At 55.7% G+C, this 21,334-nt stretch overlaps 3 protein-coding genes across 16 annotated transcripts in view; all 3 read left to right on the forward strand.

Moving 5' to 3' along the window:
* The window catches only part of ATP6V0A1 (ATPase H+ transporting V0 subunit a1), a 53,290-nt gene extending 46,080 nt beyond the window's left edge, over positions 1-7,210 (forward strand). For all 10 annotated transcript variants that reach the window (XR_011493847.1, XM_070483282.1, XM_014833607.3 and 7 more), the window contains one exon: positions 5,578-7,210. Coding sequence is in view for 9 of the 10 variants with exons in the window: in XM_070483282.1 (XP_070339383.1) it covers positions 5,578-5,671 (94 nt within the window). In the remaining variant the exon portion in view is untranslated. The remainder of the gene's footprint in view (positions 1-5,577) is intronic.
* A 3,208-nt stretch (positions 7,211-10,418) lies between these two features.
* Positions 10,419-17,651, forward strand: NAGLU (N-acetyl-alpha-glucosaminidase). Of its 2 annotated transcripts, XM_070483285.1 has the most exons (7): positions 10,419-11,149; positions 11,996-12,143; positions 12,973-13,119; positions 13,296-13,381; positions 14,609-14,865; positions 15,839-17,027; positions 17,470-17,651. In XM_070483285.1, the coding sequence occupies exons 1-7, from the start codon at positions 10,764-10,766 to the stop codon at positions 17,510-17,512; spliced, it is 2,256 nt and encodes a 751-aa protein (XP_070339386.1). In that variant the 5' UTR covers positions 10,419-10,763; the 3' UTR covers positions 17,513-17,651. The 2 variants fall into 2 exon arrangements, with proteins under 2 accessions (XP_070339386.1, XP_014689277.1); XM_014833791.3 differs by lacking the exon at positions 17,470-17,651 and having other exon boundaries at positions 15,839-17,290.
* On the forward strand, positions 17,519-19,956 carry HSD17B1 (hydroxysteroid 17-beta dehydrogenase 1). Of its 4 annotated transcripts, XM_044745380.2 has the most exons (7): positions 17,519-17,585; positions 18,020-18,165; positions 18,274-18,441; positions 18,585-18,764; positions 18,897-18,990; positions 19,426-19,603; positions 19,693-19,956. In XM_044745380.2, exons 1-7 carry the CDS (start codon positions 17,548-17,550, stop codon positions 19,900-19,902), a joined length of 1,014 nt encoding a protein of 337 aa, XP_044601315.1. In that variant the 5' UTR covers positions 17,519-17,547; the 3' UTR covers positions 19,903-19,956. The 4 variants fall into 4 exon arrangements, with proteins under 4 accessions (XP_044601315.1, XP_070339389.1, XP_070339387.1 ...); XM_070483286.1 differs by lacking the exon at positions 17,519-17,585 and having other exon boundaries at positions 17,935-18,165; positions 18,585-18,990; XM_070483287.1 differs by lacking the exon at positions 17,519-17,585 and having other exon boundaries at positions 17,935-18,165; positions 19,426-19,956.
* The last annotated feature ends 1,378 nt before the right edge of the window (positions 19,957-21,334 follow it).

Genomic DNA, 21,334 nt, shown 5'->3' on the forward strand with positions numbered 1-21,334 from the left:
CAGTTAGCTCAGGGCTAATCTTCCTCAAAAAAAAAAAAAAAAAAACAATGAAAAAACCTGGTCCCATAGTATGAAGCTCAGTATACTGGAGCAGCTTCTTCCAGAAGGGTCGGTTTTGGACTTGTTTTCTTTAACATTGTTTGTGGCTGTTAATGGCTCTGCATGGAGAGAGAGAACTCGGTCCCAAGGAGTGGGAGAGCTGAGGTCTGCGCTGGGCTGACTCTGTGACCTCAAAGTAGGATTGCTAGATTTTGGCAAGTAAAATTATAAGACTCCCAGTTAAATTTAAATTGGAGATGAACAATCAATAATTTTTTTTTAGTTTAATTATTTCCCAAATGTGCATGGGACATACTTATGCTAAAAACTGAGCATCCTGTACTTTGTCTGGCCACCCTCTCTCAAACCCTACCTCTTCAAGTCTCCATTTCCCCTTTACATTATGACTTTCTCTTTTTGGGTCTCAACCCCAGTAGCTCTGGAAGCTCTGGACCTTCTTCCCCAGAGAAACACTGCCGCCTGCAATGTGTGCACACACAGTCTTACCAGTTGAGGGGTCAGAGACTCACCGACCCTACCTTTGGAACCCCTAGATGAGATGATCTGTGGTTAATCTCAAGGTCAGAAGAGGGCTTTGAATGTCTCTTTCCATCACTTCTCCAAACCCGATGAAAATCCAAAATCTGAACCCGAGACACCTCTTCCCCACTTCCCTTATCTTTGATTTTTCTCCTGGCCCAGTTACAGCCGAGCCTCCTCAAAGATTCTGCTGTTTGTTCTGAATTACAGAGGGGAAGAATGAGGCATGTCAGGGCGAGACGTGGCTTGGGCTTGCTCTTCCCTCAAAAGCTCCTTTAGAAGAGCGCCTGCTGCGTCAGGACACGGCGCTCTCTCTGGCCTGGCTTCCCTCCTCTTTGCCTGCTGCTCCTCCCCACCCAGCTGTTGTTTACTTGGAGCCTGGAGGTTAGGAGCGCTCTGTGGCTCAGACTGCTGGCACGCTACCCCGTTCTCGGCTTATCAGGCTTATCAGCCTCCTCTCTCCCCAGCACACTTCCTCCACCACTCCGTGTGAGGGAACGTCTCCGTTGCCAGCCCCTGGTGACTCACTTTTTCTTATCCTCTTGGCTTCCTTCCTTTCCTAGTCACTTCTTTGTCTCCTGGGCCTGGGCTAGAGGGAGCAGTTACCACCCCACCTTGATTCCAGCCCAAGCAGGGAGGCTGTTGCCTCCTCCGTGGGCCGGGTGGCGAGCGGTCAAGGTGCTAGACCAGAACTGTTGACAGAGCAGTGAGCCAGGCACACCACAACGTGAGGAACGTCGCCTGGGCTTGGGCCCAGTGAGCTGAGGCAGTTTGGGAGGTCGTGTTTTGTTGCCAGAAGGATTACTTCTTCCTCAGGCTCACGTGTGGCCTACCAGTGACGGTATCTTCCCATGTCCTAATGAATGAGCCCAAGGAAGTGATGCGTGACAAGAGAGCAGGCATCAGAGTCAGACCAACATGGGTTTGAATTCCAGTTCTGCTGGCACTGGCTGTGTGACCTTGAGCAAAGCACTTACCTCTCTGAACCTCACTGTCTCTCATATGAAAAGAGAGGATAATATCCACTTGGCAAGGTTGCTGCGATTAAATATGAAATAACACTCATACCAGTGACTGTCCCGGTGGCCTGGCACATCGTAAACCAATGTTCAAGTGCAGGTCACAGCTGCTTTTCTTAAAAGTGGGATGCCGCGTGGAGAGGGCATCTGGCTGTGGTCCCTTCTAAAGAAGCTGCATTTAGTCTGTTGAGAGAGAGGGGAGACCCCAGGGGGAGGCACATGATACCATCTGAATGCCTCTCAGATGTACTTTGCAAGGAACAGGCTCGTCAAACATTTTGTATTTATGGGGTTTTGGTTTTTTGGTAGTGGAGGTATTGGGTAGAAGAAAATAAAATGGTGAAAATTCCTTTGTGCAGCTTTCAGAATCCCATCACTGGAGGCATATTTGGAGGTCTCCCCCACCGCTAAAAGGGAGTGAATGAAATTGGTGTGCGTGCACCCCCTGCTGGCCGAGTGTGGATGTGCTTCAAGGATTCCTGGGTCTTCTCAGCCCGCTAAGGACTGCCGAAGTTCTAATTTGCAGCCTTCTTGTGAGGGGTGGGAACAGCTGGTCCTGCTGGAAATGGCTGCAGAGGTATTTCTGCTATTTTTCCCGGCATCCAGCCTGGGTGCCTTCATACCTGTCACTTTACCCCTGGTATTCAGCAGGGCTTTCCTGATTCTGACGCAAGAGCTGCCCTGTTATACAAGTTCTGGGTCTCTGGTGGAGATGAGAAGAAAAACATCTGATTTGATAACAAATATAAACCATTGGTCTGAGATTCATGTAGGGTCATAAGGAGGTGGTGACACGTTTGAAGACAACAGTGAGCAGGTTAATGTACCAACCTAATTCTGTCTCCTTCTGAGTTACATGTCTCTCTCTTTTCCTTCCACCGACCACGTGAGGTGTGCTTAGCTTTCTTTTCTTTTTTTTTTTTTCCGCGAAGAAGATTTTTTTGTGAGAAAACTATTACATCTGTTGCCAACCTCCTTTTGCTTGAGGAAGATAGTCGCTGAGCTAACATCTGTGCCAGTCTTCCTCTGTTTTATGTGGGATGCTGTCACAGCATGGCTTGTCGAGCAGTGCTGGGTCCACACCTAGGATGTGAACCTGTGAACCCTGGGCCACTGAAGCAGAGCACGTGAACTTAACCACTACACCACCGGGAAGTCCCCTTAGCTTTCTTGCCTGCCATAATTAGATGTCTTTTCTTCCTCAGACGAGGCAAAGGCAGGGATATGATTTGTAGTTATAACAGTGGACACCAAACTGAGAAGCAGAAAGACTGTTGCCCCATGGCCTACCTTCAAAGGAACCGAATCCCTTCGTACCTAGCAGATTTCACAAACATGTAGATGTGCACACTTGTACACACAGATTGGTTGATGGCTGAAAGGAGAGAACTGGAGACCAGCGTGTCATAAGGAATGCAGTGGTGCCACGGCAGGACACCATGAGATGGCTGCCCCAGGAGAAGGACACCTACAATGTAGTTCCATGTTGATGTGGTCACTCTGACATTGGGGCCATCCAAAACTGCCTTCCCTCAGTCACACGCCCGCCAGGAAAGGGAAGAGGCCTCGGAACTCCTTCCCCCTTCACTCACTCAAGGAAACAGAACGTTTCTGTTACATAGCAGAAGAGATCTCTCATGGACTCCCAGTTAGTCCTTCTGGGTCACAGGGTGGCCTTTGCTAGAGGCGGGAGCTGGAAGGGGTGACAGAAACCCATCGGACTGCCTGCGGCTCTCCCCACGACTGGAATTCTGAGGGGCATTTTGGTGGCTTGGGGCCTGGCAGGGCTCTGAAGGCTCCCTGAGCAGGGCCTAAAGAAGGAAGAACTTGTAGAGCAGCCGGCGCGCAGGCCTTCACATCTGCGCTTTCTCAGGAAGCACGCATTTCCCTCGCTGGGAAGGAGAAGAGGGCGGGGAGACTAACAGGGAAATTGCTTTCCAGCTTTGTGCTGGGGGCTTGGAGTGAGCACTGCTGAGAAGGGAGAAGTCAGGCTGACCCTGGCATACCCACGATGTCCCCAGTGGTGGCCACTCTAAGTCTCTCCCCTGCAGCAGCTGGTGGAAGAGGCGCTATCAGGCAGTGTGTCAGAGGGCCTGCCCGTCTGCTCACGCAGCAGAATTTATATGCCCCCATCCCAGGCATGGGTCCCCCCTTGCTGCCCACTGGTCCCCAGGGGTAGATGAGGCATGCCGAGGGATGCCAGGAGAAGGCTGGAGACTCCATGGGCATCTGAAAACTTCTGAAGCTTCTACTCCATTCGCCTAGTCTGGAATCAGAATTGTGTGATTAGCCAGCCAGGAGGTCAGAGTTCTGGATGCCTCATGGACCCAAGATGACTTGCCCAACTCTCTGGCTATATGTTGTTGAAGGAAAACGGGACAAGTCAGACTATTTTCAGTTGTTTAGAAATACCCTTGCCCTGTGCAAACACAGCCTACCTAACATGAAGAATTCAGACCTAACAGCAGTGGGAGAGAAGCAGGATCCTACCCCCATCTCCATTGCCTTCCCCAGAGGAGGCCTCAGTAGCTGTAGGGACTTCTTGGGGGTGCTGGGACGGGGGGTGAATCCAGGTCCCAGTTTGGAATTGCTCTCACTAGGAAGCCGTGACTGACTTCAGTTTGAAGCTCTCCCTCCTAGAGCCTTTTTTTTGCCTGAGGGGCTTGGCCCAGGCACTAATGGGAATCCTCCAGGGTCTGGGAGGCTTTGGGACCTTGGCCCAGCCCCTGTGGAATGTGAGGGAAGGTCACCTGTCCTTAAGCCCACACAGAAAATTCTGTTCACCTCTTCTCCCCAGGGGTGGAACTGGCAGCTCGCTATGCAGTCAGGGTCCTCAGCCAGCTCCCCAGGGCTGAAGAGGCGTCTGAGGACTTCTCCAGACAGTTATCAGTTATCCCTGTGATGATTTGCGGGCCACTTTCCACCCCCTTTTCGCCAATTCCTCCCCTCCAGGCTTGGAAGGAGGAGGATGCCCTCCCTGCCTCTGAGCCTTCCCTGAAGCCTGCCCTAGCCCCCAGCTCTGCCTGTTATTGCAGGGGTTTCGGTGCCCCCAGGGGTCACACGGCACTGAGTGGAAACTATTCCTCAGGGCAGCTCTCCTTGGCTTTTTTACCCTCTGAATCATGCATTTTTCTGCCCATATTTGGTGGTGATTTGGTTGCTGGGCAGCCATCCAGGCCAAGTTTGCAGCGGGAAGCACAGCCTGCAGGAGCGAAGCCTTCTTCCTGCCTCCTCAAGTTTGAAAGGGCCCCTGGGAGACCATCAGGAATGGATGCTCAACTGCCTGGGAGGGAGTTAAAGCTGTTCTTCCCTTCAGTCCCCAAGAGAAGAATTCTTTCTCAGACGTTTTTGTAGTTGGAGAATATTTTTGCCATGGCTTTGAGATGACTTCCCCTCCTAACTCCCCCTTCCTGAGAATTTCCTCCCCTAGATTGAAAGCCTCTAGCATCCACTTGCCACCCTCCCTTCACCTTCCTCCCCCGGAAAAGAAACAAACAAGAAAACCGTGGGCTTGCCAGGGTTCCTCACACTGAGCTCACAGCTGCGCAGGGCTTCCCTCAGAGGGCTGCTGGGAGGCCCTGCCAGGGTAGGGTGTTTGGGGATCTCTTCATTGTCATTAGAGACCCGAGCCCACTGAGCCTTTTTTGCACATGGCTGTCTGTGGAGAGTTGCATAAACACATTCTCTGCTCAGCAGGACAGAGCAGAAACTGAGGACAAACCAGTGCGTTGGTGTCTGCACTGTGGCTGAGGGCAGGCGCTGGGCTTCAAAAGCAGGAGCTTGTGTGTGCTGTGGGAAGTGGGCCGAAGCCTGGGCTTTGTGGGTGGGCGGGCAGGAGGCAGAGCCGCCTTCTCAAGCTCTTGTAGGAATGGGAAGCTTCGGGGAGTGTGGGTTTGGGGCATCTTTCTGACCCAACTGTGAAGTCCCAAAAGATTTCAGTTTTCTGTGGAATGATAACTTTCCTCATTCTTTCCCCCAGGGTTGAGTTCCAGAATAAATTCTACAGTGGAACCGGTTTCAAGTTCCTCCCCTTCTCCTTCGAGCATATTCGGGAGGGGAAGTTTGACGAGTGAGCCCTTGCGGGGCTGTGTGCCTGGCGCTCTGCCTGCTCCCTCCATGGTGATTAGCCGTGCTCCTCTTGCCTGTTGGTTGTGATCCCTGGGTATCGGGGCATTTGTGTCATCCCTGCCACCCCTCCACCAGCCGCCTGTGAGTCGTTTAGATAGATCCGGCCTCCCTGGGTCCCCCAGATTCCCAGCTGTGTGTGTAGTATAGTGATTTTCTCTAGAGAAGTTGGGCTCTGGTTGTCACTCACCCCTGGGCACCAGCCTTGCCCTCCTGGCCTCCCTCCAGTCAAAGACAGCCCCTTCTCTGCTTCCTGGTGGTGAACGGTTTGTGCATTTACACGTGAGCTCAAAGCCCATGGGAGGAGCGCCTTCGCCATCCACACCCAGACTTGGAGCCCCTGTTCTTGCCACTCTAGTCACTGTTTGGGGGTGGGGTGCTCTTTAACACACCCCACTCTTGGGTTAGCAGGGGCGGGTCCAGGAAGATGGTATTTCTGTCCTCTGCCCACCCGCCTCTGGTGTTCAGAGCACTTGTTAATCAGGAATTCAGCTGGACCCTGCTGTGCCATCATGCATGGCTTCTCCTTGTCACCCCTAAGGGTCCCTACTCAACACCACCTTCCTAATCCCCACCCAACACTCACACCCTCTCCTCCTCCCTCCCAGAATCCTCTTCCTTCCCCTTCCCGCATTTGCACCCAACTTAACATAGCATAGCTGGCAGTGACCCAAAACAGAGGTCCTGGCTGTGTCCTTTGGTTGGCACTTCTCAGTCCAAGCATGGGCCCTACCACAAGCCTGCCCTCTGGGCAGAGGGTTCACGTTGATATTCTTTGCTGGTGCAGACCCTGAGCCCTTCCCCCCCCCCCCCCGCCCCCCAATCATGAGTCTTCAGGGCAGGACTGTAGTCATCAAGGGGGTCCTGCCTGCAGGCCTGTCTTGCTCCTCCCCATGTCCATGCCGACCCCAAGTCAGACTGGGGTCCGGGCAGGGAAGGTCAGTGTCATTTACAGTTTGCTGACTGGAGGCAGCTGGCAGGGCTGCCAGTGCACGTGGTTGTGAGAGCTGCACAGCCCGGCCCTGTGGGCTGGTGGTGAGCCCCCCCAAGGGGCCCCTCCCCCGTCACCTCCATACTGGGCTTCGGATCTTCGGGCCTTTTAATCATGTGTTGGCGCAGTAGCCCTGGCTGCTTCAGCTAAATTGATCCCCGCCGCCTTCAGTGGTCAAGATAATCCCCTGAAATGGCCGGGCTCCTGCCCTCCTCCCACCCTGGTTTTCTCAGTGAGCTGCTTAGAGCTGCTCACTTGACTGTCCCGGGCTGGGCTGGCCCTGGGTGTGGGCCACTTGCCCCAGCTTCACTGTGTCCAGCCAGTGTGACCTGACCCAGACTTTGTGCAGAGCCCCCTCCCTCCTGGTCCCTGTGGTTTACATGATGATCTCTCCTCTGTTTACAGCGGGGTTTGAAGCAGAGTTCTTTGTCAGGAACCCTGCCCAAGGCCCTTCTGTTCAGACATTCCTGTGCTGAATAAAGTGTGTTTGACTCCACCAGGGAGGCTGCCAGTCTCTTCCCACAGCCCCTGTGTCACTCACCCGCTACCTCCTTCCTCCAGCATTTCTGTCTTTTTCTCTGATCAAGGGCAACAGCTGCGGTGGCCCTGGCCAGGCAGTTTGTGAAATTCTCACCTTCTCTCAAGTTTCCCAGGTGCCTTCCCACTCCCATGAGCCAAGGCAGCATTGCAGATGGTACCCATGGTGGGGAGGGGCCTTGGGGACCTGTCTTCATCTCCCCTTCTCACACTGCACCTCCAAACAGCCAAGGGAAGAGGGGGCCTGGGCACCGCCGCCCCCCTCCTCTCCCTCCTCTCCAAGCGTGCTCTCCAGGGCTCAGCAGCCTGGCTGTTTTGAGCCCTGATGCCCTTGGCCTTGGTGTTTGTGGAGGCTCAGCCTGGGGTTCCTCAGAGCAGCTGGAGAATGTGAAGTGCTGAGTAGGCAGGTGGCCAAAGAGCCAGCAGACTGGTCCAGGCAGGCAGGGTGGGCAGGGCAAGCACCTTCTCCCTCCTAGGTGCCATGTAAGGCATCCACATTCTTTCTCACTGCCCCACTCTCCCCTCCTCTCTCCTGGGGCCTCCAGGGCAGGGGCTGCACAGAAATGTGAGCAGCAGGCTGACAACTGCTGCCCCAGGAGGAGTGAGGAAGGGCAGGCTGCGCAATTCATGATCCTTATCCCCCAGCCTCGAACCCTGTCCCCTGTGACAGGCCACCTGCCTCAGAATAGGTGCCACACCCCCACTTGGCTCCTCAAATAAGAGCAGAGTGGAAATTCAGGTAAATGAGCTCTTTTAGCATCTGCTCTGTTATTGACTCAAAAAGGGAGGCCTAATAAGAACAGATACTTGAAATCAATGGAATAGAATTACACTGAGAGTCCAGAAATAAACTCTGACATTTATGGTCAACTGATTTCCCACAAAGGCACCAAGATAATTTAATGGAGAAAGAACAATCTTTTCAACAAATGGTATTAGTACAACTGGATTTCCACATGCAAAACAAATTTGGACTGTGACCCTGCCTCCTATATACAAAAATTAACTCAAAATGGATCACACACCTAAATGTAAGAGTTAAAACTAAAACTCTTAGGGGAAATCATAGGAGTACATCTCCGTAATCCTGGGTTAGGCGATGATTTTTAGATATGACACCAAAAGCACAAGCGATAAAAAAAGAAGATGAAAAAATAAGTTGGGCTTTAGCAAAATGAAAAACTTTTGTGCTTCAAAGGACAGAATCAAGACAACCCTCACACTTGGCAAAAATATTTGCAAATCGGGGCCGGCCCAGTGGCACAGTGGTTAAGTGCACTCATTCCACTTCAGTGGCCCGGGGTTCGCTGGTTCAGATCCCGGGTGCAGACATGGAAACACTTGGCAAGCCATGCTGTGGCAGGCGTCCCACATATAAAGTGGAGGAAGATAGGCACCGCTGTTAGCTCAGGGCCAGTCTTCCTCAGCAAAAAGAGGAGGATTGGCGGCAGATGTTAGCTCAGGGCTAATCTTCCAAAAAAAAAAAAAGGAGTGACTGCTAATGGGTACGGGGTTTCTTTTGGAGATGATGAAAATATAATTAGATTATAGTGATGGTTGCACAGCTCTGTGAATATACTAAAAACCACTGGATTGTGCACTTTATTTTTTTGTTTTTAATTTTTTTGGATCCGAACCAGTGAAACCCTGGGCCACCGAAGCGTGTGAACTTAACCGCTCGGCCACCGGGCCGGCCCCCATTTTCTTTTTTTTAATCTAATTTGCAGAACATTCTGAATCAGCACCAGCACGTCTTCCTCATTCTTTTTTTTTTTTTTTTAGCAAATGCTTATTTCATCCCCTTGATGTACCTTAATTTCTGTAACCAGCCCCCTGCTGTCCTCCAAGAGCTCTCAGCCTGGTGGGAAAGATGAGAAAAAAGACAGTGTGACATGCCCAGAGTAATCAGTGAAGCTCCTGCCCCAGCGTCCGTGAGCTCAGGCTCTGAATGTGCTACCAACCCCTGGATGCAGGTTCCTAACCTGCTGCCCCTGCCAGCAACCCCCCACCACTCTGGATGAATCCAGACCCCACAGAGAGGCTCCCTGAGCCTGACAGCGGACCTCCAGCCCAATTCCCCTGACCTATGTGTTCCCTAAGATCCAGAAACGCTGGTAAAACAGGTCCTAGGAGGAGGAGAGTCTGACAAACCTCACCTGGAGCAAGAGGTATTTGGAGGAGACATTGGAGGGGAGTGGAGATGGGCCTGGGGGCTACAGGATATAGCCCCATGAGGGTACATGTCTCTGGGCAGGTCTCGGAGCTGCTTCCTGGAAAGGCTGAGAACCTTCTGATCCTGGGAATGAACGGGGGCAGGGTCTGCACCTCCTTCTGGAGCTGCTTGCTGAGCCGGGAACAAGGTAGGGGACTGCAGCTTGTGTCTGCAGCTGGGGGCAGGCGCGAGGGCAGGGCAAGCTCATTGGACTCTCATGTTCTTTCAGTCCAGGCTCTGGATTGGCAATCCTCCTCTGACCCCTTCCCTATCTCTAAGCAGCTTCACACAGGCCTGACAATCTGCAAAAATCTACACCTGCCTCCAAAAAGACTAAGAATACTTTCAGAAAGCACAGTCTTTCTAAAGGGCCCACCACTCCCCGCCATCACACAGCCTCACTCAACCCCTCCCTGCGAGAAGCAGCCTGAAGCTGATATGGGGGAATAATGGCAAGGACGCTGACTGGGGGTCAGAGCGCCTGGCTCTAGGCCCAGACCTGCTTCCTACTTGATCTTGTCCAAGTCACTTCCTTTCTCTGACCCTCAGTTTCCTAGTATGTAAAATAAAGGTAACTCCTGTCCTCTTCTGCTGCTGCCACCCTTTAAAGATCACATGGAGAGCCCTTAACATGCCCACTGGACCTGCCTCATGGCCAGTCCAGGCTCACGTGGCCCATCCCTCCTTCAACTTCATGACCTTTTATTCCTCAAATCTGCCCAGCTCTTTCTTTACCCTTTTAGGGTCTTTGCCTGGAATGCTCTCCCCTTCCTCAACTCCTAGTCAATGCCAATTTAATTCAGATTAAATGTCACTTCCTTTTGGAAGCCTTTGGCTGGGTACCCTTGTATCTCTTCACAGCATCACTACTATCACGTAAATCTTTATTTAAAAGTATTTGGTTGTTTAGGGCTCCCCCATAGAGAAGTGGCAGTGCCTGATACAAAGTAAACTCCAAATAAATATTTATTGGATGGTTGGATGGATGGAAGGAAAGTGAATTGCACGTGAATGCGCGCTGTACCTGAAGGCGCTTGGGGAGGACAGTGGGTCACATCGGCCCTGGATTTTTAAGGTTACTGGGGTCACGCGCTCCCGGCACCACGTGTGATCAGAGGACACCCTCAGGGCGCTGGTCTGGGACCCGGAAACCGGTCTCCTGGGCGCAGACCTGTGCTTTAGCTTCAGTTCCACGTGACCTGAATTCCATAGCTGATTGGACGCGAGCCGTCCCGCCCCCTAGTCCCGAGGCCCGGATTGGTTGTCCGCGGGGCCGCCGCCAGGCTGAGATCGCTGGACCATGGAGGCGGTGGCGGTGGCTGCGGCTCTGGGGTTCCTGCTTCTGGCCGGGGCGGGCGGCTCGGCCGGGGACGAGGTCCGGGAGGCGGCGGCCGTGCGGGCTCTGCTGACCCGGCTGCTGGGGCCCGGGCCGGCCGCCGCCTTCTCGGTGTCGGTGGAGCGCGCCCTGGCGGCTGAGTCCGGCCTGGACACCTACCGCCTGAGCGGCGGCGGCGCCGGGGCGCGGGTGCAGTTGCTCGGCTCCACCGGCGTAGCCGCGGCCGCGGGGCTGCACCGCTACCTACGCGACTTCTGCGGCTGCCATGTGGCCTGGTCGGGCTCGCAGCTGCGCCTGCCGCAGCCGCTGCCCGCAGTGCCGGAGGTGCTGACCGAGGCCACGCCCAACAGGTATCGGGCCAGACCCACTCGTCCGGGCCCCACGCCCTCCCGCTTCCAGCCCACGGGGCGCCCACCCCTCACTGATGTCCCGCCCCACCCCAGCACCAGCCTGGTCGCTACCGAGCTGAGTAAGACTGCGAAGGAAGCGCTGGCCTGAGGGTCGCACAACTCTGGCTTCCAATCCTGCTCTGCCTCTAAAAGCCGTGTGTCCTTGAACAAGTCTGCCTCTCAGAGCTTCAGTTGGCCCATCTGAAAAATGGAAATAATGACATCTACCGTGCAGTGTTGGTTGTGAGGATCCGCAGGATGGGCGTAGACTTTGTGGTGCAGAATTGGTGACCAGTAAATGCTATTCCTTTCCTTCCCCGCCCTCTCTTCCAAGATGTTTCCTGAGGAATGACACTTGCCCTTTCACAGGCCTCTGTTCTAGCGCTTGCCCCACTGCATGGAGGTGATGTGTTCACACATCTGTCTCCCCATTAGACTGTGGAGAGAGGGACCCCCCTTCCAGGACAGGAACCAACTTTGCTGCATAGCACTTAAACACTGTGCAAAGAGTAGGGGCTCTGGAAGAGCAGAATGAAAATGGATTATGCTCTCCCAGATATCTGGGAGGCTAGGGGACCATCGACGAGGGCTAAGAGCAGGTGGGCTGGCCCTGCAGAAGCTCAGGTACTCTGCCTTAGCTCCACCTGGGTTGGATCCTGGAGTGAAGTGGTAGAGAGGCCGCGTTTGGAACCCTTTTCCTCTGGGCTAGATCTTGGGTGGGGCATGTTCCAGGGCAATGGACCCTTAGGGGTGGAGGACATCCTCTCTGTCCCAGAGACCAGCCCCAGCTCATGCCCCTGCCCACAGGTACCGCTATTACCAGAATGTGTGCACGCACAGCTACTCCTTCGTGTGGTGGGACTGGGCCCGCTGGGAACGGGAGATCGACTGGATGGCGTTGAACGGCATCAACCTGGCACTGGCCTGGAATGGCCAGGAGGCCATCTGGCAGCGGGTGCGTGCCCCCCCCACAGGCCACCCTAGGTGTCCCCACCTCTGCCGCATCTGCGTAGCATCTGGTGCACGAGAAAAAGGGCTCCAGAAGTGTTTGTGGTGTGCATGATGGCCCCCTACTCTGGAAACTAAAGCTTCCGTGGCCGAAACAAGCACATAGGGGTGCTTACCGTGGGCTGGACCCCAGCACCCCATTCTAAGGTTTAAGAAGCCAGGCTCCCCTCTCTCCCCACCTCCACCTCCGGCCAGTCAGCTGCTGCTGTGGATTCTATCTCATATCTAGCTCTTGGTCTGCCTTATCCTCTCCATCCCTATTCATGGCCCCAGTTCAGGCTCTTACTGCCTCTCCCTGGACCCCTGCAAGAACCTCTGAATGGGACTCCTGGCTCCCCGGGTTCCACCAGACTGTCCTTTTTGAAATGCACATGTGGTCCAGGAGCTCCCCATTGCCTTCAGGTTTTGTGCAGCCTGGGAGCTTCCCTCCCTGAGCCCTGAGGGCTCTGGCTGCACCTGGGGCTGGGCAAGCTCCCTTCAGAGTGTCCTCACCCATCTTTCTAGCCAGCCCTGCTCCATGAAGCCTTCTGAGGCCCCCTCCCCATCTTGGGGAGAGCCCCTTTGTGACTTACCTCACCCATGTGACAAGGGTGACATATTAGTAAACTCACCTGTTCACAGGTCTGTTTCTCTTGGACTGTAGGCTTCTTGCAGGCAGGGTAGCATTTTATCTTAGTAACCCTGGGGCACCGCACAGAGAGAGATGAATGGATGTTTGTTGAATGAATGGAGATGAATGTAATTATATGTATACAATGCATCGCCCTCCTCCTCAGGTGTACCTGGCCTTGGGCATGACCCAGTCAGAGATCGATGAGTACTTCACTGGTCCTGCCTTCCTGGCCTGGGGGCGCATGGGCAACCTCCACACCTGGGATGGCCCCTTGACCCGCTCCTGGCACCTCAAGCAGCTTTACCTGCAGGTGAAAGGTTGGGAAAGGGAACAGGCAAAAGGGACTGGACAGTCACCGGCCTGGGGAGGTGGTATTTGGCCTACTTCGGGGCTCTTAACTGGACCGTGGGGACTCTGTGGGCCGTGGGAGAGTGAGGGCCTCCTGCCTCAGTCCGTGCTCACCAGCTCCCCCTCCATTCCTACCAGCATCGGATCCTCGACCGGATGCGCTCCTTTGGCATGATCCCGGTATTGCCTGCCTTCGCTGGGCATGTCCCCAAGGCTATCACCAGGTGAGGTTTCCCTCTCACCTCCCACTTGGCTCAGAGAGGGAATTTACTTTCCCCTGAGGACGTGATTTAAAGGAAAACGGAAGCCCTGGATGTAGGCCTGCGCTTGAGTCTCAGCTCTGCCATTGCCTAGCCTTGTGACCTTGGACAGATTATGTGACTGCTCTGGGCCTCTATTTCCTCACTTGGAAAATGCATATGGCTTGGCACAGAGTCTTAGCAAATGGTAGCTCTTGTTAGTGGTAGTAGGGGTGCACTGGTCTCCTCTGTCCTTCCTGCTCCTCTGTGCTACCTACCCATCGTCTCCTGTGGCTTGGAACATTCTTTAAGGCCCAGCTGAGACCCTCCCCCTTCAGGAAGCCTTGCCCAGCATTGGTCACCACCTCCTTTATTCCCGTGAGCGCCTGGTTCCCGCACTCTCACAGTGCTCACACATGCTGCTGGCCTCACCGGCTGCCCCTTTGCCTCCCCCCGGCCCGGGTGGCAGGAGCCTCGTTCATACATTCGGTGAATGCTTGTCAGGCTGTCTGGGCTGCCAGCCCGGCTCTGTGCTGGGCCCTGGGGATGCAGCGACAAAGGAGCACTGAGTTCCCGCCCCTGGTGGGAGATTCGTTGGCAGGGGGGATGCAGTACAGTGATAAGGGTAGGAATATATTTGGGCCCACTTCTCCTCTGTCAAGGTCACTTCTGTGTGGGGAAGAGGGACAGCAAGGGCTCAGAGCAGAGCCAGTGCTGAGCCAGGTATTGAAAAACGAGTGTCACTTGTTTCAGCCAGTGGGAGGGGGAGAGACAGCAAAAGCTTTCCAGGTGAGGTGAAACTTAAAAGATGTCGAGGAGACATCCCACAACTAGAAGGACCTGCAACTAAGATATACAACTGTGTACAGGGGCGGTTTGGGGAGATAAAGCAGGAAAAAAAAAAAAAAGATTGGCAACAGTTGTTAGCCCAGGTGCCAATCCTTAAAAAAAAAAAAGGAAGATTGGCAACAGTTGTTAGCCCAGGTGCCAATCTTTAAAAAAAAAAAAAAGATGTCGAGGAGGAGTAACCAGCTGGAGAAGCAGGGAGGGAGGAGGAAAGCACTCCAGGAGCAGGGCACAGTGCGTGCAAAGGCACAGAGGCATGAGAGACCAGGATGAGTTCCAGGAACTGCAGATGAGTTAGGGAGGCTAGTGGTGAATAAGACTCTGTCAGCCTCCAATAAATGTCTGCACTGTCATCCCCCCCACTAGGGTGTTCCCTCAGGTCAATGTCACCCAGCTGGGCAGTTGGGGACACTTCAACTGCTCCTACTCCTGCTCCTTCCTCCTGGCTCCAGAAGACCCCCTATTCCCCGTTGTGGGGAGCCTCTTCCTGCGGGAGCTGACCAAAGAGTTTGGCACGGATCACATCTATGGGGCCGACACTTTCAACGAGATGCAGCCCCCTTCCTCGGAGCCCGCCTACCTCGCTGCAGCCACAGCTGCTGTCTACCAGGCCATGACTGCAGGTTCGCTGCTGGGGCAAGTGGGGCAGGGAAGCCCCCCAGACCCTCAGGGAGATGGGGTGGCCGAGGTCAGTGGGGGTGGGAGGAGGGTCTGGGAATAATAACACATGGCACTTTACAGTTTACCAAGCACTTGTAGACACACACTGTCTCATTCAGTCACACTGTGGTTGAGAGGTGAGCTCTGCAGCCAGACAAGCTGCTCAAACCCTGGCACTGCCACTTCCTGCCCATGTGACTTGCAACAAGTTACCTGTCTCCCAGTCCCTCAGTTGCTTCTTCTGTAAAATGGGCTACCTCATAAGTAGAATGATGCCCAGCCCAGAGTGAAGTGTCATTAAGTGCTGGCTATTGAAAATATTTTATTTGGTCTCTATCTCCATGCTAAGGTAGGTAACACAGGCTGGAGATTAGGGGATATGTCCAAAGCTGGAAGGTGCCCTTCCTGGTGCACAAATGGGCACCCAGCGCTCCTTCCTGCCACTTAAGGGCACGGGTAGAGAGGGGCCAGGTCTGGGATGGCGGGGCGAGGAGGCTTCTGGGTCAGCCAGGAAGGGAACAGATTGGCTCTGGCTCCCCTGAGCAGCACTGCTCCAAGTATGACAGGACCAGCAGCGTCAGCATCGCCCCGGATCTGTACATGTCAGATCTGCACATTCTCAGACCCCACCCCAGACTTCTGAATCAGGATGACCGGGGCTAGGCCCCAGGAATCCATGTTTTACCCAACCCTCTGGGTGATCGTGATGTTCCATAAAGCTTGACAACACTATCCTGGAGCTCCCAACTGGGAAGAGGAGATGGGAAGGGCATGTGTGATGGAATGCCCTGCTGGTTGGCATTACAGCAGGAGTGTCCTGCGATAGTCATTTAACTTCTCTGGACCTCTGTTTCCTCATCTGTAGAATGGGGTGAATGTCCCTCTGGCCCCTTCTCTCATCACCTCTCTTCTCTGTCCCCCCTGCCCTGACCACAGTGGACCCTGATGCTGTGTGGCTGCTCCAAGGCTGGCTCTTCCATCACCAGCGCACCTTCTGGGGGCCCGCCCAGGTCGGGGCTGTGCTGGGGGCGGTGCCCCGTGGCCGCCTCCTGGTTCTGGACCTGTTTGCAGAGAGCCAGCCCATGTATATCCGCACAGCCTCGTTCCAGGGCCAGCCCTTCATCTGGTGCATGCTGCATAACTTCGGGGGCAACCATGGCCTGTTCGGGGCCCTGGAGGCTGTGAATCGAGGCCCTGCGGCTGCCCGCCTCTTCCCCAACTCCACCATGGTAGGCACGGGCATGACCCCTGAGGGCATTGGCCAGAACGAAGTGGTCTATGCCCTCATGGCTGAGCTGGGCTGGCGGAAGGACCCAGTGGCAGATTTGGAGGCCTGGGTGACCAGCTTTGCAGCCCGGCGGTACGGGGTCTCCCACAAGGACGCAGAGACAGCATGGAAGCTGCTTCTCAGGAGTGTCTACAACTGCTCGGCCGAGGCCTACAGTGGGCACAATCAGAGCCCACTGGTCAAGCGGCCATCCCTGCAGATGGGTACCACTGTCTGGTACAACCGATCAGATGTGTTTGAGGCCTGGTGGCTGCTGCTGACAGCTGCTCCCGCCCTGGCCAGCAGCCCAGCCTTCCTCTACGACCTGGTGGATGTCACTCGCCAGGCAGCCCAGGAGCTGATCAGCTTGTATTATGAGGAGGCGAGGACCGCCTACCTGAACAAGGAGCTGGTTCCCCTGTTGAGGGCAGGAGGCATCCTGGCCTATGAGCTTCTGCCGGCACTGGACAAGGTGCTAGCTAGTGACAGCCGCTTCCTGCTGGGCAGCTGGCTGAAGCAGGCCCGGGAGATGGCGGTCAGTGAGGCTGAGGCCCATTTCTATGAACAGAACAGTCGCTACCAGCTGACCCTGTGGGGGCCCGAGGGCAACATCCTAGACTACGCCAACAAGCAGCTGGCGGGCCTGGTGGCTGACTACTACACGCCCCGCTGGCAGCTCTTTGTGGAGATGCTGGTTCAGAGCCTGGCCCAAGGCGTCCCCTTCCAACAGCAACAGTTTGACAAGAACGCCTTCGAGTTGGAGGAGACCTTTGTCCTCAGCACACGGAGATATCCTAGCCAGCCCCAAGGTGACACCGTGGACCTGGCCAAGAAGTTCTTTCTCAAATATTACCCCCGGTGGGTGGCTGGCTCTTTGTGACAGATTGACCACCCCTGGGCCATGTTCTCCCCAGACGCCAACTCCAGGCCTGGGCAGGTTCTCGGGGCCTAGAGCTGGACAGGCATCACAGAAGGTCCCAGGCCTAGGTGAAGGAACTCAAGACCTACTTGGTGGGATCCGGCATGGGTGGACCATGCGGAGGGAGATAAACTGCCCCCCCCCGGCAAAGTTTGGGATCAAAGTACTGTTTTAATACGCGTTAATAAACTGATGAATCACCTGGGTCTGTCTGTCAGAATGTCACTGCCACAATGCCTGGGAGGACTCAGGGCAATAGCGTGGACACTGGTGTGGGGCCAGTTTCCCCTGCCCCTTTGCCTCAGCCTCCCCATTTTTTTGATTGGCATCTGAGCTAACAACTGTTACCAATCTTTTTTTTCTGCTTTTTTCTCCCCAAAGCCTCCCGTACACGGTTGTATATTTTAGTTGTGGGTCCTTCTAGTTGTGGCATGTAGGACGCTGCCTCAACGTGGCCTGATGAGCGGTGCCATGTCCGTCCCCAGGATCCGAACCAGGTAAACCCTGGGCCGCGGAAGCAGAGCGCAAGAACTTAACCACTCCGCCGTAGGGCGGCCCCAGCCTCCCCATTTTTAATACTAACCCCTGGCCTTTGAACTGAGAATGCCCTCCGAAAGCATTTACTTTCACACCCTTCAAAAACTATAATTGTCCGTGTGAGACAGAGGCATGCTCAGGGGAAGAGCCATCCAGGGCACTCATTGCCCACAGGGGTGCCCACACCTTGCTTGCAAAGCTTTACCTTCCCTCTGACCAACTACTGAGGAGCCCGCAGGGTGCCAGCATTGGCCTCAGCTCTGCCTTGACCCAGAGCAGTGTCCGGAGATCAGGCCAGGGAGCAGCAGAAGGGCCTAGCCTTGAGATTGTGTGGCAGACACAACAAGGGGTGGGGACCCTGGAGGGCAGGGCGTGGTGAAGCACCTATATCCAGCCCAGAGACCAGAGCCCAGCACTCCCAGCCTCTCCTGGACCGCCGCCTCATGGACCGCACCATCGTGCTCATCACCGGCTGCTCTTCCGGCATCGGCCTGCACCTGGCCCTGCGTCTGGCATCTGACCCATCCCGGAGTTTCAAAGGTACGTGAGTGGACGGAGATGGAGAAAAGGGAGCAGCCCCGGGGCTAGCGGGGCCCAGGCAGGGGTGAGCAGGGAAGTCAGATCCTCGTCCTCTCCCCAAACCTCCAGTGTATGCCACGCTGCGGGACCTGACGGCGCAGGGCCCACTGTGGGAGATGGCCCGGGCCCGAGGGTGCCCTCCCGGCTCCCTGGAGACCTTGCAGTTGGACGTGAGAGACGCAGATTCCGTGGCCGCTGCCCGGGCACGTGTGACCGAGGGCCGCGTGGACGTGCTGGGTGAGTCTCCCCGCAACCTGTGTACAGGAGCCTTGCCCGCCCCGTGTCCAAAGCAAGATGTCCTGAGGTCCAGGGAACACCCAGGGCCCCCCCGGGGCAGAGGGCCGCGTGTGAGGTGGGCACAGCGGCCCCTCTCCCTGTAGTGTGTAATGCGGGCCGGGGCCTGCTCGGGCCGCTCGAGCTGCACCCGGCGGGCGCCGTGGCCTCTGTGCTGGACGCGAACGTGGCCGGGACGGTGCGGACGATTCAGGCCTTCCTGCCGGACATGAAGCGCCGCCGCTCGGGACGCATATTGGTGACCGGGAGCATGGGAGGCTTGATGGGTGAGTGGGAGCCGGTGGGACCCAGCGGGAGGGCCGGGCCTGGTGGGACCCCCCCCGGGCTGCGGGGGGTGCCGCGGGTTCTCCGCGGATCCCTGCCGCCACGCGCCTCAGCGGCCTCTTCTCCCCTCGAAGGGCTGCCCTTCAATGCCATTTACTGCGCCAGCAAGTTCGCGATCGAAGGTTTATGTGAGAGTCTGGCGGTTCTGCTGCAGCCCTTTGGGGTCCAGTGAGTCACCGCCCCGCCCCGTCCCCTCTGAACCCTGCCTTTGGGGACCCCAGCACCCCGTCTTGTTGGAGCCGCTCTCAGGCGTTCTCCCTGGCCCCTCCCTCCTGCGGCTCACATTTGTTGTGTGCCAGGCACTGTACTGGGCGCTTGGCACGCCTTATCTCGCTTCTCCTGCAACCTAGCTAGTGAGGTGTCGGTACTGCTGTTGGAGGCCCAGAGAGGTTAGGTGACTGGCCCAAGGTCACATAGCTGTAAGTGACGCAGCCAGGTTGGAATCCTGACTCCAGAGTGTCTCACGCCCTCAAAGGGATGTGGGAGCGCTTTTCGGGCAGTAACCCGCTTTTCAAACGCTCTGGTTATCCTGAGCGCCCTCTCTTCCCGGGTCGGCGGCGGTTCGCAGCCGCCCGCGCCCACTCGCCGCTCTCGGGCCCGCAGCGTGAGCCTCATCGAGTGCGGCCCGGTGCACACCGCCTTCCAGGAAAAGCTGGAGGGCGGCCCGGGCGGGGCGCTGGACGGCGCGGACGCCGACACCCGCGACCTCTTCTCCCGCTACCTGCGCCACTGCGAGCAGATGTACCGCGAGGCGGCACAGGACCCGGAGGCGGTGACGGAGGTGGGCGCCCGGCGGGGCTCCGGGAGCGGGCGCGGCACGCGGGTCCCCGCGCCGAGCCCCGGCCAGCGCGCCTCCTGCCGCCGCCGCAGGTCTTCCTCACCGCGCTGCGCGCCCCGCGGCCGGCCCTGCGCTACTTCAGCACCGAGCGCTTCCTGCCCCTGGTCCAGCTGCGCCTCTCCGACCCCAGCGGCCGCAGCTACGTCGCCGCCATGCACAGCGCGGTGTTCGCCGACGAGCCCGCCCAGGACCCCGACGGCGCCCGGGCCGAGGCCAGAGACGGAGAAGCCCGGGAGCCCTGAGCTTGGCGCTCGTCCTGCCGCCCCGCAATAATAAAGTCTTGGTCCACTGCCGTCTCCCACGCTCTCCTTTGCGCCCCCGGGGGTGTGCGGCTCAGGGATGGAGTGGGGCTCACTTGCGCGACAACTGGCCAGGGCCCTGGGTGGGTGATAAGGAAAGCTCCTGTTCTCTCCGGTAATGCGGTTTATACGTACTAGGTAACAAGCCTGGAAAGAGGAAGGAGCGAGCCCAGTGTCAGCCTGAAGTCCACCGCAGGGCCGGGAGGAGGGTGGTCCCTGGATTCTTGAAGGTTTTCTGCAGCAGTAGGAGTTAGGAGGACTTGGGTGGGGGGAGAGTTGGGCTGTGACTTGGCCCCCACTAGCCATGGGACCGCAGGCAAGGTTCTTACCCGCTCTGTTTTCTTATCTGTAAAATGGGTATAATACCTATGCCATGGATTGTAGCGATGAATAAATGAGAAGCAATAGGATATATTCGAGTATATGAGGAAGCCATTTGGTTTAAACTATTTCGGCCTGATCTTATCTTTCCAGAAAGACTGGACAGGGCCTGTTGAGCATGCATTGTAGATCTGCTTTAAATATTTACAATGTCTCAAAGCCAAAAATGCCCTTAACGATAGGCATGTTGCATTTCTTTAAGGATAAGTACTTCTTCCAAGAAACTAAGGATTTCTTGGATTTCCGACCTGCTGTGCTAGCAGAGACCTGCTGTACTCACCTTGTGACCATTGACCTGGTATCCCAGCTAAGCATCTCATGACAGTAGTAAAAGAGATATTCCTGTCATGTGTGACGTATACTCTTTGTTCCGAGACGGTATATAACCACTCTGTACACCCCACTTCTTCAGCGTACTTCCTTCCTTGGGGAAGGAGGGCCCCGGGAGATAGTCCTTAGACCGGGCTGGTATAATAAACTCACCCCAACTTTGATTTGTAGATTGATTACTGATTATTTGTGTGGACATTTCTCCACATAGTCGAGGCAGGATTTCAGAGAAACCGGTTGGAGACCACCTGGAATCTACACTGAATCGGTGTTCAGTACCAATAGGGGCCCACTGAGTGCCCCAGGGGTCACTGCATTCTTCAGGTGACCCCAGTGAGTTCTCCTGAAACCAGGACCTCCTTATTTTAAGTTGATGAGTTTATATGAGCTGTTTCAAGCCTTAAGAGTGGATGTCTTAAGGGAGTGATGATACATCCCCTAAATAAGAGGAACCTAAGGGGAATTCCTACGAAAGAGGAACCTACCGGGACTTCTCTAGGCCAGGGTTGCCTAGGGGGAACTTTGGAGTGGATGGGGCAGGCTGACCTTTTTAATTTGGCTTTAGGGGCCAGCCTAGTGGCGTAGTGGTTAAATGCCGCCTGGGGTTCACCGGTTTGGATCCTGGGCGCTAGCCTACACACTATTCATCGAGCCATGCTATGGC

Source organism: Equus asinus, chromosome 13 (assembly GCF_041296235.1).
Source record: "Equus asinus isolate D_3611 breed Donkey chromosome 13, EquAss-T2T_v2, whole genome shotgun sequence".
Classification (NCBI taxonomy): Eukaryota; Metazoa; Chordata; class Mammalia; order Perissodactyla; family Equidae; genus Equus; species Equus asinus.

Coding starts and splice junctions, on each gene's coding strand:
- NAGLU (XM_070483285.1), top strand. CDS start 10,764: ATGGAGGCGGTGGCGGTGGCTGCGGCTCTGGGGTTCCTGCTTCTGGCC. Junction 13,382..14,608: donor GTCCCCAAGGCTATCACCAG/GTGAGGTTTCCC, acceptor CCCCCCCACTAG/GGTGTTCCCTCAGGTCAATG. Junction 17,028..17,469: donor TTTCTCAAATATTACCCCCG/GTGGGTGGCTGG, acceptor TTCTCCCCAAAG/CCTCCCGTACACGGTTGTAT.
- HSD17B1 (XM_070483288.1), top strand. CDS start 18,069: ATGGACCGCACCATCGTGCTCATCACCGGCTGCTCTTCCGGCATCGGC. Junction 18,166..18,273: donor CCCATCCCGGAGTTTCAAAG/GTACGTGAGTGG, acceptor CCAAACCTCCAG/TGTATGCCACGCTGCGGGAC. Junction 18,442..18,584: donor GGGCCGCGTGGACGTGCTGG/GTGAGTCTCCCC, acceptor CTCTCCCTGTAG/TGTGTAATGCGGGCCGGGGC.